Source organism: Gymnoscopelus microlampas, assembly GCF_963454915.1.
Source record: "Gymnoscopelus microlampas genome assembly, chromosome: 17".
NCBI classification, from domain to species: Eukaryota; Metazoa; Chordata; class Actinopteri; order Myctophiformes; family Myctophidae; genus Gymnoscopelus; species Gymnoscopelus microlampas.
The window spans coordinates 25,763,397-25,779,188 of NC_139954.1; the positions used below are offsets into that span (position 1 = coordinate 25,763,397).

The window sequence follows — 15,792 nt, forward strand, 5'->3', positions numbered from 1 at the left end:
TGTCCTAGTCAGGAAAGACATCCTGTTCTCACAGTTGGTGGAGACGGCTCTCCTGGCCCTGGGTTATTCACACAGCTCTGCTGCTCAGGCCCACGGTCAGTCACAAATAACATTAATACTATTAACTAATACGCAATTCATTTACAAATCGACAAATAGAACCATTTGACCCGTTTGGAGCCTTACCTTACGGGCCCATGCCATTTTTGTACACTCACACAGAGGACTTTACAGTGACTTTCAACATTAAAACGTATGTGTGTCTCTGAAACGTTACCAGAGTTGTGCTGAACAGCTCACTCCAGTGATGTCACTGGAATAAAATCAGAAAATGTGAAAACTACAACCCTTACTTCCAGGTGTTTAGCTATACCTTCGGGGGCCGTGCCATTGTCCTTGTTTGCTGTTTGTTACATCAACACAGTGATCTTGACTTTCAAAAATATGAGTCAGGTTGATGTAATGGTGGCCATAGACCTACTGGCATGCCAGGCCACTGCTTACCTGTGAATTGTAGGAGCATGGAGAAGCAGACAGAAAAGGGTCACTATAGATTGTATCATAAATATTGTTGTTTTTGTAGGCTATGATAACCATCAACAATTAACTGAAACCAGGCGGCAAGTTTTCGTTTTTGGAAATGAAGCCAATGCGGAAGTAATAAAAACGTTGCAGTCATTAACAGCCCAGCAGCTGATGCTGATACTCCCCCTCAGGCTGCAAAATAATTTCAATGGGGACTAGTAAACCTTTTCATAAAAACGTTATCTTTTCAGTCGCCAGTTTCAATTCTTCTAACATACAGTATGCGTTTTTGTGAATTATGGTCTCATTCATTTAGAAATTGATGATAAAGCAGGGTATGTTTTTGGGGCCTGTGATTGGTTATACTGAGTGAAGACTCCTTCAACCAATAGCGGTTGCGCTTACGGACATTTTGGTCCCCCAAAGAGGCTTCTGTGTTTCTCTGTTATTATATCAAAAGTAACCTATTGTTGGTGCAGTAGGATGTCATACTGTTTAGTTCTATTTGTGTCATTTGTATTTGCATAAATTCAGAACCTTTATTATGACCATTGACCTTTTAAACACAAACATGTGTGGCGTGTGTGTGTGGCATATATGGCATATGTGGCATATGTAATGTACCAGAACTAGCCAATTTCAGACAAGTTCACCGGTGCAAGCCAACTTTAGATTAACACCAAACAATACATTTTTAAACATGACACCATACAACAAAACCCACAATTTACACGAGACATACTGTGTAACATTCATTTTAGTAGTCTTAATTGGCGACACATCTTGTAGCTCTGTTGTCATTACGGTTATCAGAAACTGTATTTATTAACTGTAAAATACATGAATAAATACATTTCCTATACATTACCGATACCTATGTAATTTTGGCTCGAGTGTCAGAAGCACTCGCAAATCAAAATAGTGTTTAATAGTGATTAGAGAAGCTGTCAAAAACACATTCATGTGGAATGGTTATTGTGAAAAATATACTAGTGAAAGATTGTATCAAAATTAACTTTTGTTTAATTGAAATATTACACAGTATGACCGTTATGTCCATGCACATTCAACTCAGTCCGAGCTGTCTTAACTCAGTCTTTACACTTTTTACACTTTAGTACCAATGATAGACAAAGCAGAGAGAAAGATGAAGAGAGGTAGACAATGAATGTGTATGAGAGAGGGAGGAAGACAGATATGATGTACAACTGGTAATCACATTCCATGGCACTCTTTCATGTCTGTAGGTAGAAATTAAACCGCATACAATGCTATCATTATTAGGGCATGCCACCTTTCTAGTTGAAGGATGCTTTTGTCTTTCTGTGCCAATGCAGTCACTACTGTTTAATTAAAAAACTAATAACAAACCAACTACAAAGCCATTCTGAAAAACAATAGCTCAACAACATTTATTCAAAGGAAAGGCCTGTTGTTTATCTATTTACTTTACTTTTAATGCCAACAACAAGCTCGTGCCAGGAGAAATACTCTTTTTTTGTTTCTTCACATGGTGGCTTGGCTATCTAATTTCGCAAATGAAAACTCTTCAGATACTATTAAACAACTCTGCTAAAAGACTGCTATTAAAATAAACGTAGGAGGACAGACTGCCTCTTTATGACAGTGAGAAGAGGGTTTCATCTAAGCCCATTTGCAGTCGGTGTTTTTCCAACCACAAAGTGTCTCTCCCTATGTAAACTACTAACTCAGAATTATGTCCCGTGGAACAGAGGGGTCGAGGCTGTACTGATGTTACGGCGCGGAGACATCCACTCTCCGTGTAATGAGTAGCTTTGACAAGAGTGCACAAACTAAATGCAAGGTCATCTATTTGGGGGCAGACGCTGTAAGAGCGTGCGGTGTGCAGTGCGCACAGTGCACGGTGCATGCGCTCTTACAGTGGTCATAAGCACAAGAATGTTTGAAAAACACAACTAAGACACAGACAGAGCCTGTGAAAGTCATTAAAGACACAACAAAGAGACGGACAGGAATGAGTCTGGCCTCTCCACAAGATGAAAATAATGTGTGTGTGTGTGTGTGTGTGTGTGTGTGTGTGTGAGAGAGAGAGAGAGAGAGAGAGAGAGAGAGAGAGAGAGAGAGAAGGAAAGAGAGACACTGCATTTCACTTATACCATGTCCGTGGGTGTGTGAACCTACTGTACACGAGTATCTAACTCATAACTGCATGTGCCTTTATAAGTATAAATATACAATGTATGTATGTCATGTCTGTGCGTTATTGTGTGTGTGTGTGTGTGTGTGTGTGTGTGTGTGTGTGTGTGTGTGTGTGTGTGTGTGTGTGTGTGTGTGTGTGTGTGTGTGTGTGTGTGTGTGTGTGTGTGTGTGTACTGTGTACAGTATGTGTGAGAATGTTTATGAAGCGCAGCAACAAAATAACTCTATAATTTATTGTTGCACACATGGTAGTCATCTGCTTGCAGGACAGTGTCATTTACTGCCGTCGTTTCTAAAGTATGCAGAAAATTCCATCTGGGGAAATTGCTTCACATTGATATAAAATGGTAACAATAGAACAAGCGAGGGCAATGTAGTTATTGACATGGCCTGAAATGGTATAGCGTGCAACTCCCCCATTCTCTGGAAAGACCACTGAAGTGGTTGCTGTCATTCACACAACAGTGACACTATTTGTATATTTATATATATTTTACCGTTTGAAAAATAAATACATATATACATATAGATACAGTATATATATATATAGGCATATATTTAATGTGTATGCAAAGTTGGGTATTTGCCTAAAGATAGCATGTTTGTGTGTGTGGTTTTGTCTGTCTGTCTGTCTGTGTTTCCATATATCGAGTTACAGGGAGAGTAGCATGTAAGTGTGTGTGTGTGTGTGTGTGTGTGTGTGTGTGTGTGTGTGTGTGTGTGTGTGTGTGTGTGTGTGTGTGTGTGTGTGTGTGTGTGTGTGTGTGTGTGTGTGTGTGTGTGTGTGTGTGTGTGTGTGTGCGTGCGCACGTGTGCGTGTATTTTCACTTTCTCATAAACCACCTGTAATCCCCTTTACTGCCTCAAGGCCAGCAGCTCTTCGTTGTGCTCAGGTGGAAACCTATTAAGTCCAAAACCATTCCTTTTTATTATTATAAAAAATAAAAAATAAATTAGTGAAAATAGCCGTTCTACAAGCTCAGAATGCCTCGCATCACAAGGCGTTGAGAGCTTGTAGATCTGCTATTTTCACTGCTTTTGTGCGTAGGGCATTAATTTACAGCAAAACATAAATAGTTTAAATATGGAGATACAAGGTTTCTGCCCGACAGTGACTTCTTGTCTTACCTCCAGCACAGCCCACTGTACTGTTGACTTCAGCCTCACTGTTCCCCATGTGAGTTCCCCTCACATACCCTAGTCCACACTGCAAAATTGTGAGCCTCAACTGAGTGTTAAGAATTGACCCACGAGGGTCCATTATTAACCTCTGTGTAATCACTACACGCTGTTGCTAATTGGTATGACCCAAAGTAATTCCACATTTTCACTTTTTTTGTCTTTGTGAGTCAAACCATTCAATCTATTTTGCACGGAAAATGTTCGAACTCATTCCAAAATCTTTTCTTTCTTTTAATTTGTTTTGTTTTGCGTGTGATACATGACACATTTTAGAATATTCACTGAGGTGTAATACTGGGGTTGTGACGGTTTGTACAATAGTATAATAGATACACATTGTTATATAAGCCTGTGGTTTAGCTGTGTTATTAGCCTTGACATTCTTTTTCCACCCACTGGTTATCACAGTTATTATGCAAATATACAACATTTTCCTATGATTGAATCTTTTGTGCTTTTAATAGCAAATGTTTTTTTAATCCCTTCAAACACTAATGTTCAATATGTGTCCTTCTTCACTGGCCAATGGAGGGACCATCACAAATTACATTTTTGTGGCATCCGCAGATTTTATTAGTCTAAATACCAGCCTGTTTAAGCAAGTTAGAAAAATAAACGTTATACAGACACAGTGTGTTATTGTCCAATGATCCCTTGAAATAGCCTTCTTAAATTGTATGGCTAGCATTTGCTATGGTTCGCAGATGAATGTCATTAGTAGCAGTTTTTGCCTTAATGTGTTTGCCAAGTATCAGGGGAGGTCTCCCTCTCTCATCAGTGTGTGTGGAAAACAGCGAGCCACATCGGCCCTGTGTCCACATCAATGTGTCTTCTGCAAAAACACCACGCCAGGGGTTTCAAAGGCAAGATGAAATGGGACATTACAACTCAACTCAACACACACACACACACGCAGACGCACACGCACCCACACACACACACACACACACACACACACAGGCACGCGCGCACAAATGGCCAGAAGGGACTTGAGCACAGTTCACACAGTTCAATAACAGTGTGTATGCACTCATATTGTAAACATACCCATATACCCACAGCCACATTGGCAAACACAAGGGCACACATGAGCGCATGCGCGCACAGTGCGCACACACACACACACACACTCTCACACACACACACACACACACACACACACACACACACACACACACACACACACACACACACACACACACACACACACACACACACACACACACACACACACACACACACACACACACACACATGCAGTTACACACACTCAAATGCACTTACATAAATATTCACATGAAACGGTGTATGCTGTGCATGCGCGCTATATATCTCTCACACACACACACACACACACACACACACACACACACACACACACACACACACACACACAGACACACAGCCATGCACTTCCTCATGCCGCCAGCCTCTCTCAAATGAATACTTTTTTGTTTTTTAAAACAAGCGTTTATGTTAAATGAATAATTTCTGGCTTAAATTATACATTTTTTCCTCTGTGGTCTATGACCAAAATTACACAGAGTCCCAGCTATTTTCTCCCTGTTTGAATTGTGTCCTGCATTCTTGTGTCCCAGCGGTGTATTTAAAGTGCCTGCTGAGGACCACGGCCTTTCTTTAATTAGCCTGGCCCAGTAATTAACTGGGAGATATTGTTTATTTCAATTATAAGGGTCTGAAGGCTTTTATAGAATGGAAGGGACCAGACCTGTATTTTACGGCTTTAGGCAGTTAACAGTTAACAGTGGTCAGTGTGTGTGAGAGAGAGAGACTCAGGGAGAGAGAGAGAGAGAGAGAGAGAGAGAGAGAGAGAGAGAGAGAGAGAGAGAGAGAGAGAGAATTGTCGCCATGCCATGTAAAAAAGGCCAGGGAGGGTCACCGCCTGCAGACCATGTCAGCAATTTACTGGACATCCTAATTTAAACCTATTGTGAATTGCAGTGTTGGACGTTGCACGTTACCATTATATCTTGTAATAGGCCACAGCTTTTTATTGCTATTCTGCAAAGTCGTGTCCCCATTGGCAGAGAGAGAGAGAGAGAGAGAGAGAGAAAGAGAAAGAGAGACAGAGGCAGCTAGCACTTTGTGTCACAGAGTTTTGGAACTGAGCGCTCCTGCGGAGGCGAGCCCTCCCTTGAACACAAGAAGAAAATGAGAGATTTTCATCAGGAGGAGTTCCTGATCACGGTGGAATGGTGGATGCTCGGGGTTTGAGTCAGTCGTATGGGGTTTCCCTCAGTGCGTGCCAGGGGTTGGAACCTGGAACCAGTTTGTGAAGAAGTCCTGTGTGCGTGTGCAGCCTGCTGCAGCCATTAAGACTTATTCTAGCATGGGACAATGGGATTACTGTGTGTACACGTGTGCCTGAGTGTGTGTGCGTGTGTACGTGCGTGCCCGTGTAAGCGTCAGAGCGAAAGACAAAGAGATGCGTGTCTGTGTGGATGGGCACACTCAGACAAAAGCCAAGCCACCAGTCGGCCACATGAAAGCGTTTCTTAGGGAGGCAGAATTTTAATGTGGAAATGGGAACAATGATTTCTACTTTTAAATGTGGACAAGAAGCAGAGACTGCCTAACAATGGACCAAAATGATGGATCAATTATTAATGCATTTACCATCACCCTGTGAGCATAAGCGTGTGTGTGTGTGTGTGTGTGTGTGTGTGTGTGTGTGTGTGTGTGTGTGTGTGTGTGTGTGTGTGTGTGTGTGTGTGTGTGTGTGTGTGTGTGTGTGTGTGTGTGTGTGTGTGTGTGTGTGTTGGCATGTGTTCATGTCCACTGCTCTGTGTGCTGTCATGTCCCTGTCTGAGGGTTTCTGTTTGTTTGCTTATTCAAGCATTGGCTTCCACCTTACTGGGCATTAGTGCCACTGTTTACAGCTGATACACAGACTACAGTGTGTGGACCCAGCACTGTAAAATATGGGTCCATTTGTACACTGCCAGAGGTAAAGGATTTTACTGTGTATGTGGAGGGTAGCGTGTGGACTGGAGACATTGTGTGTGTGTGTGCGTGCGTGCGTGTGTGTGTGTGTGTGTGTGTGTGTGTGTGTGTGTGTGTGTGTGTGTGTGTGTGTGTGTGTGTGTGTGTGTGTGTGTGTGTGCGTGCGTGCGCCCACGTGTGTACATGCGCAGGTGCCTGCTTGTGCCTTGTGAGTTTCTTTTCACTGTTGATGTTGTCTGATTCCTTTGTGTTCAGTAGAATAGTGCACCATGATTTCTTATTTTATGTGTGTACGTAAAATTGGTTGAGCACGTGGGCGAAACAATTAATAAATGATAAATCAAGATGAGCAAATAATCTGTTGGCGCTACGTTGGCCTAGGTTCCTGTGGCGCTCCTTTGGGGTTCCTCCCTGCCCCTGGGTGGGGTGGGGGGTGTGGGGGTCCATACTGTGGTCCATGCGGTTGACGTGTCCCTCCCTCCCCCCTCATGACCAGACAAAGAAGAAAAACAGCCTGGCTGGAATTAAACGTAACTGAACTACAGACACACCAGAAGAAAGAGAAGAAAAGAGAGAGAGAGATCTGAGGCCTATATGGAGAAGAGGAAACCAAAGGAAGACGGAAGGAAGGCGGGAGGGAAGGAGGGAGGAGCAATAGCAGGGAGAAAGAGAGAGATAGAGACTTCCCAGGACTCGTCTGGGTCTCATTTAGTGGATAGTAATGCGATTAGCATTGTTTGGTTTTCACAGCTCCAGCCAGTCCCCATAAAGAACCAATGTGCCTTTTTGTACTGTATGTGTGCACACGTGTGTGTGTGTGTGTGTGTGTGTGTGTGTGTGTGTGTGTGTGTGTGTGTGTGTGTGTGTGTGTGTGTGTGTGTGTGTGTGTGTGTGTGTGTGTGTGTGTGTGTGTGTGTGTCTGTGTCTGTGGCCTCGGGTCTGTCTGTGGCCGTGGCAGTGTGAGCACATGTGTATACGTGAGTGCATACTTGTACGTTTGCATGCATATTGTAGCTCACGCTTGCATGCATTTGTTTAGCCTCCCCGTTCCTGCTATAAAATCCTGTTAAACTCTTGTCATTTAAAATCCTCAGGCTTGCACGAGAGTTTCACAGGACGCCCACATACCATTACGCAACACAGACCGACGCAAACACCCACCGACCCACCCACATGTTTAATTAGGGGTGATCATGTTTTATGGGGCATATTAGTGTTGGTGGAGGCCGATGCGTTGACCCAGACCCACCACAGTAACAATGTTGTCTGTAACATCTCTGCTCATCTCTTGTGCCATAAAAAAGGCTCAAGGGTGGGTTTTACATTGCTAGCATTTACTGTGTGCCTTATTGTATCTGCACAGCACAAACATATGTCTTTAGCCATCTGCATTTTTGCATGTGTGTCCATAGCATGTACCCGTACTTGTGTGCTTGTGTGTGTGTGTGTGTGTGTGTGTGTGTGTGTGTGTGTGTGTGTGTGTGTGTGTGTGTGTGTGTGTGTGTGTGTGTGTGTGTTTGGGTGTAGGTGTCCATGGAGTGTCCCTGCCCTTGGTTTAGCCTGGCAGTAAAGCAGACAGACAGAATGACTAGCAGATAGCACATTATCTATTAGAACCTTATCACTCCTAGTAGATAACTAGGCCAGGCTATTAACAACACACACACACACACACACACACACACACACACACACACACACACACACACACACACACACACACACACACACACACACACACACACACACACACACACACACACACACACACACACACACACACAAAAGGTAGAGACGCTCAAACACAGACAGCAAACACACACATAGACAGATAGACACTTAAACACAGACAGCAAACCCACAAATAAAGTACACATCCTGAGAGTCAATGACAAACAAACACACACAAGGTGAAACAAGCCCATGCACTGTTGCGTGCACACACAGCATCTCATACAGTATGTACAGTATGTACAGTACGTTTGTATGTATGCACATTGCATTAATCTACCCTACTATATCAAATATGTTAAGTATTACATGTTAATTTGTCTCTCACAAAACAATCACACACAAAACAAAAATGACAGCACTGTGCAGATGCATCTGTAAAAATGTGTGAAGGATTCATGCACATACGCACACACGCACACACACACACACACACACACACACACACACACACACACACACACACACACACACACACACACACACACACACACACACACACACACACGTACACACAGCAGTTCTCATTATCGGTGACGTAACCTGTTGGCTGTGTGACTATATTTGTTGCATAGTGCAGTGGAGGGGATATCTCTGTCTCTCTCTCTAAGCATCTCTATTTCATAGAGCTTTTATTCTGGGAAACAGAGGAGAGGCAGACCTCACTGTGACCTGGATTTCCACACTGGGATGATGTCATGGAATGAGAAAGGGGATCAAATTGGGTTAATGAAGTTACCTTTATCTATTACCTCAGTGGGTGAACGTGCACTCTCTCTCTCTCTGTCTCTCTCTGTTCTTTCCTTGTTAGTGTCAGAATGGGCAATATCACTACATATATGCTATTTTTGCTGAATGTTCGCCTATTATGACATGCCCAGAATAGGGACGCTAGAGTTCATGTGGTTAACGGATGTGACGCGTTTGTCGGTTGATGATTGTTGAATGGACTTAAAAGTTGTCTAAATAATAGGCAAGTGGTAAAGACATTAATGCGGGGGAGTTAACTTTTTCTTACATGAATGCCGTTTTATGTCTTTCGCGCACCTGTCACTTATTCCGTGGTACATATACAGAAGCCTCCTCATCGAACTTTCATTGAGCAACGCAGTCGTACGATGAAGTATAAATTAACACTGTATAAAGAACAAAATATAAAGGAAAGGTGGAATGTCTTCTTCCCGCTTTTCAATAAAGATGCTATCAGATGAAGTCAGACATTAGCTGAAGTGATTTCTCTCTCTCTCTCTCTCTCTCTCTCTCTCTCTCTCTCTCTCTCTCTCTCTCTCTCTCTCTCTCTCTCTCTCTCTCTCTCTCTCTCTCTCTCTCTCTCTCTCTCTCTCTCTCTCTCTCTCTCCAGGCATCATCAAGGTGGGCAGGTGGAACCCTCTCCCCATTCACTTCCTGACAGACGCTCCAGAGGCCACGGTGGCTGACATGTTGATGGAGGTCTACCACATGGTCACACTACGCATACAGCTGCAAAGGTTAGACTCGCTGTTAAAGGTCAGGGTCAACATGTCATACAGGCCATTTGGTAAAGGTGACAGCCAGTGAAAAGTTCTATACCTTCAGTATTTAATGTCTATCCCTAATTTTGCCCCCATCAACTAGTACAGAAGTGTGTCAACATTTGGCAAAAATAACAGAGCTAAAAGCTCACAGCACGTCACAACGCGTCAGAACGCACCCAGAACACGTCACATTGCAACGCATTGAGAGTGGGAGATTGCAGATCTGCTATTTTTGCTGAAGATATTTAGTGTAGAGAGAAAAAAGTAGGGGCCTAGTATAGACCCCTGGTGCACCTGGTGAACTAAGTACGTGTATACAGGGTTTAAGTGGTTAAAGGATCATCTCTATAGTAAAAGTGTTACAATTTTCAATTTAGGCATTTACCAGACGCTATTAGATTGACGGACAGACACACGGACAGGGGCAAAAAAACATAATCTCCGCCTCCCAAACAAAACATATGTGAACAAATAACCAACATCTATCTGCATAGTATAACTAGCATCTATCAGAATAGGCGTCAAGAAGGGGTACAAGTAGAGGATTGCTTGGGGGTGAGGTGTAGTCTTAAGAGCTGGGTTTTCAGACTGCGGCGGAAAATGTGGAGTAAGTCTAGACTGCAATTTGGAGTTTATTCCTCAGCTTGGGAGCCAGGATGGAGAGGAGTCTAAGATATGTGGATTGTTCACTCAAAATAAAATAATTGAGCGTTTCCTCAAAATAAAATAATTGCTGAGGATCTTAAAATTCTGTAAACCCTCAGTGATAATGCAACCATATGTATACTCAGAGTTAAAGTAACACTGATGATTTTACTGTGTACCGATTATGGACTGGACCAATAGGGCCAGTGCCCAGGGCCATGAGACAGACCGACAACTTATTAAATTGTATATATGTTAACGCTCAAATATGTGGCCCCCTTCGCTTTTAAGATTTGTTTTTACATGCAAATGAATATCATGTAAATACCGTAAGTTATATAATGTAAATCCTGTATGATAAAATGTCTACAGGTGCTTTCTTGACCCACCCATGCCTCTCAACTGGAGTAGTGTGTTTTCATGGCCACCCGACTGCTCATTCTGGGTAGCGAGCACTGAGTCTTAATCAATCCTTGGTCAATGGGCTAAACATGCCAGACTGCCTCGATAAGGGTCACACTGTCACGATATGAGACAAGTTTTGGACCCAAGTGCAGAACCAGGCAGGCAGGTAGAGAAGGTTCAATGAAGATTTATTAATTAACTCAGCACACAAACTGACATTAAAGCAGGACATACTACAGGACACACCATGACATGAACTATAATCCAACAAGGGAACACTGAACACAGGGAGGTTTAAATAGACACAGTGTAACAAGACACAGGTGAAACATAACTACAATCAACACAAGGATTGGCTGGGAGACTAACAGGACACAGGTGGAGAAACAACTAATCACAGGGAGGAGCGACAAGACAGGTAGCAAACACTAGGCCAGACAGGAAACACTAGGAACAATACTACACAATAAAAGTACAAGTATAACAGGAAATTATACGCAAGATACAAGGATCCTGACACACACATAGTTATTGTGGTTACATACTGTATATACCCATACTTTTCTGGAAGTGGACTGAACCCATTTAATGCAAAATATGCATGGCATTTCAAGAGTTGGGTGGGAAGGAAAAATGTTTCCCTTCCAATTTACAGTAAATGACATATTTGGCTTCTTGTTCACCAATATCTCCCTGGCTAAGACAAGTTTTATAGAATGCGATACTGAAGATCTTTGTGGTTTGACTGACCATCTCTATCACAATCAAATCTTCAGTGTTCGTTTAACCACTTAAACCCTATATACTTTGTTGACCGGTGTCCCCCAGGGGTCTATACTAGGCCCCTTACTTTTTCCCTCTACACCAAATCTTTCCCCTGAAAACAGCTGATGTACAGGCTCACAACGCAGTGCAACACGATGGGCTGTGAGCTTGTAGATCTGCTATATTTTGCCGAATGTTCACCTCCAGACTAGGGACGCTAGGGTTCATGTGGTTAAATGTACATTTGGTGATATTTGGTTACGTGTGTGCGCTCACAGAGTGACATACTGAGGATCTTTTTTCTTTCTTTCTTTCTCTCTTCACTGTGTATCACATTTGAAGAGGCAATATCGAAGCACTGTCATTCCTTTCCTGGTTAGGCGACCCTGAGCGGGAATTATCTACTATCTGACTGCCTCCAAGAGCAACAGCGAGAGAGCGTTTGCCAAGAACACCCAGTTTCCCAGAAGAATGAGTGAAACTGGGTCCTGATGGACAGATAAAGACAGATAGACTCCAGATGAGAGGATTATTATTGTTATTGTCTTGGCGCATACCAGCCAGGTTTATTTACTTGTTTACACATGTGTCCATGGCGATGGTGCAATTTTGGCACGTACTGCGACCGGTGTCTGAATGATTGATTTTTGAGGTTAAAGGAAAGGAGAGGGAGGGGCTCCAGGAGGGATGGGTCCTCGCAGGAAGCCACGGTTTTGAGCTGAGGTTAAAATGTGGAGGTCGGGAAGAAAAATAAATATGTTATCTATCCGGTGATCTAATAAATCTGTGAGCATGTTTGGCCTGATGAAAGAAGCCATAAAAAACTTAACGCTTATTAAAGTAAATTAAGCTCAAGCAGAAAAACTAATTAAACTGAACCCATATGAATGTAATTGACCGCTCCGACTGTGTGTGTGCATGCGTGTATGTGTGTGTGTGTGTGTGTGTGTGTGTGTGTGTGTGTGTGTGTGTGTGTGTGTGTGCGCGCGCGTGTGTGCATGCGCGCGTGTGTGGTTGCTGTAGTTTCGCCAAGCTGGAGGACCTGCCGTGCGAGCAGTGGAACCACGCCACGGTCAGGAACGCACTCAAAGAGCTGCTGAAAGAGATGAACCAGAGCACACTGGCCAAGGATTGTCCTCTGTCACAGGTAATGATGACTCCCGCACACACAATCCTGAGTGTTCACTTAACTGTGATAGAGGGAAAATATTATAGGTACATTTTATATACTCGGAAAGCTACACATGCACGAGGCACGCGCGCGAACACACACACACACACACACACACACACACACACACACACACACACACACACACACACACACACACACACACACACACACACACACACTCTGCCTCGCTTTCTCTGTCTCTGTCTCTGTCTGTGTCTGTGTCTGTGTCTGTGTCTGTGTCTGTGTCTGTGTCTGTGTCTGTGTCTGTGTCTGTGTCTGTCTCTCTCTCTCTCTCTCTCTCTCTCATATTTTAGTAAGTGTAGCACATGATTGAATATCAGCGCCTTGCCTTACAGATACATTTTATTTACAATAAGGCCTCTAGGTAGCACTTATATGGTCAGTTGCATGAGTTTTGGCTCCAAGATAAAATAAAGAATGTATTACTGAATGGCTTATTCGTTAAAAAATAAATAAAAATTATGCTGCAGAGCTGAACCCTTAAAAAGTAAGTCTTTTGCACACCTATAAAGGCGACAGGTGCATACGAGAAGACCAAGCGTGGGCCCAAACGCAGCAACAGAAAAAACTCCTGCACACTGTCTTCAAATGCAACAACAAACTTTAATGGGAATATTAAATTCTATAATATTATTATATTCCCATTAGCTTTGGAAGACAGTGTACTGTGCAGGAGTTTTTTCTATTGATATTGCTGAACCCTTCCTTGTCAGACTTAGTAAATTAATCTTGAAACTAGCTATTTTTATAGCACTTTTCCAAATAAAGTGCTTTGGAAAGCAAGATAGCACCTACACATTACTGTAGGTGTATTAACCCTGAGAACCCCAGGATCCAGAGTACAGCTGGTTTTCCTTCTTGCCTAAACAGAGACTTAATTTAGAGCTGGGCCGTCAGGTGAATGAAATTGATCGGTAACACTTTACTTAAAGGTTGGGTCTATAATGCATTATAATCACATTTATAATGCATTATAATGCACTTATTTGGCTCCATAACACTCGTTATAAATGTTTATAATTATGAATAACAATTTATAACAAGGTTTATGAAGTATTATAAGTGCTGGTCATAATGCATTATAAGCTCAGCGGAACAGCACATTATTATAACTGCCATAACATAGTCAGTTATAAAGTGTCTTTGTTATAAGTTGTTATGCATAATTATAAACATTTATAATGAGTGTTATGAAGCCTTATAAGTGCATTATAATGCATTATAAATTCGATTAGAGACCTGACCTTTAAGTAAAGTGTTGGTGCAGGAGTAAAGTTCCTGAACTCCACCGCTGAGACGATCTCTGTCGCTGTACTAGTGGCTCCTACAGTTTGGTCAGGGGAATTGAGAAGAATAAGTATATGCCTCCACATGCATTATGTAGCCCTGGTGAAACTTCTCACTTCCAAGTGGAAAGAAGCGCACTGGCAGTGGCATGTGTATCAGAGGGGCCAAGCACCCACCCTCCCTAACGAACCAACCAGTAGGAGTCAGCAGTGACAATAAGTACAAGTGGAATTGGGGAATTGGCAGGAACGGCTTAATTGTGAGAAAAAGGAGAAAAAAAGAAAAAAGAAAGAAAGTATAGAAACTGGTGGTCTGGTCCCCAGAACATTTATACCATCCAGAGATCCATCTGCTTTGGGGCAAGATAGCAAACTGTTGTAATTCCACGGCTGTTGACTAACGTTAGTCTACGCCCCCTATTATCGATGAATTTTAATTACACACGTTTATACAATTCAGCTAAATGAACACATCTCCCGCATTGTTCAGCTCCCAGCTGCATCTCCAGGCCTGCATCGCAGCCTCCTAATGACTTCCCAGTGTGTCGGTGTGTTGTGTGAGATTTATGTGGGTGTGCGTGGGTGTGCGTGTGTGTGTGTGTGTGTGTGTGTGTGCGCGCGTGCATGTGCGTGTGCGTTTGCGTGTGTGTGTGTGTGTGTGTGCGCGTGTGCGTGTGTGTGTGTGTGTGTGTGTGTGTGTGTGTGTGTGTGCGTGCGTGCGTGTGCGTGTGCGTGTGTGTGTGTGTGTGTGTGTGTGTGTGTGCATGTGTGCGTGCGCGCAGTGTTTAAATGGAGCTCTCAGTGTGGGTGTTGATCCCAGCATCAATTGCAAGCATATGTGTGTGTGGCTGGAGATTCCCTCTTTGCGATGCACTGGCTTCAGTTTCCATGGGTGGCTTCCCATCGTGATTAATGACTGTCTATTTCTATTGTGTGCGTGTGTGTGTGTGTGTGTGTGTGTGTGTGTGTGTGTGTGTGTGTATATGTGTGTGTTGTGTTGTGTTGTGTTGTGTGTGTGGCTGTGCGTGCATGCATGCATACCATGTGGTTGTTGCGTGTGTATAAGCATTTCATATTATGTTGGTTATTAATTATCTCTCCCTTCCCTTCGCTCTCCCTGTCCCCCCCCCCTTTCACCCTCTCTCTCTCCCTCCCTCCCTCTTCCCTCCTCTCTCACTCTCCCCTTTTTTCCTCCCTCTCTCTTGCACTCTCTCTCTCTCTTTCTCTCTGTCCCTCCAGAGCATGATCTCCTCCATAGTGAATAGTTCCTACTATGCCAACGTCTCCACTGCCAAGTGCCAGGAGTTTGGACGCTGGTACAAGAAGTATAAGAGAATTAAAGGTGAGCACTCTAACTGACCACAAACCACTTATGCCTGATTTATACTTCTTCATACGC

At 43.1% G+C, this 15,792-nt stretch overlaps 1 protein-coding gene across 3 annotated transcripts in view; it reads left to right on the plus strand.

Annotated features, from left to right (window-relative positions):
* satb2 (SATB homeobox 2) overlaps window positions 1-15,792 on the plus strand; it is a 55,053-nt gene that overhangs the window by 18,235 nt on the left and 21,026 nt on the right. For all 3 annotated transcript variants that reach the window (XM_084083869.1, XM_084083867.1, XM_084083868.1), the window contains exons 3-6: window positions 1-95; window positions 9,944-10,070; window positions 12,936-13,059; window positions 15,633-15,735. The exon at window positions 1-95 is cut by the window's left edge and continues 88 nt beyond it. In XM_084083869.1, coding sequence (XP_083939995.1) covers window positions 1-95; window positions 9,944-10,070; window positions 12,936-13,059; window positions 15,633-15,735 — 449 coding nt within the window. The remainder of the gene's footprint in view (window positions 96-9,943; window positions 10,071-12,935; window positions 13,060-15,632; window positions 15,736-15,792) is intronic.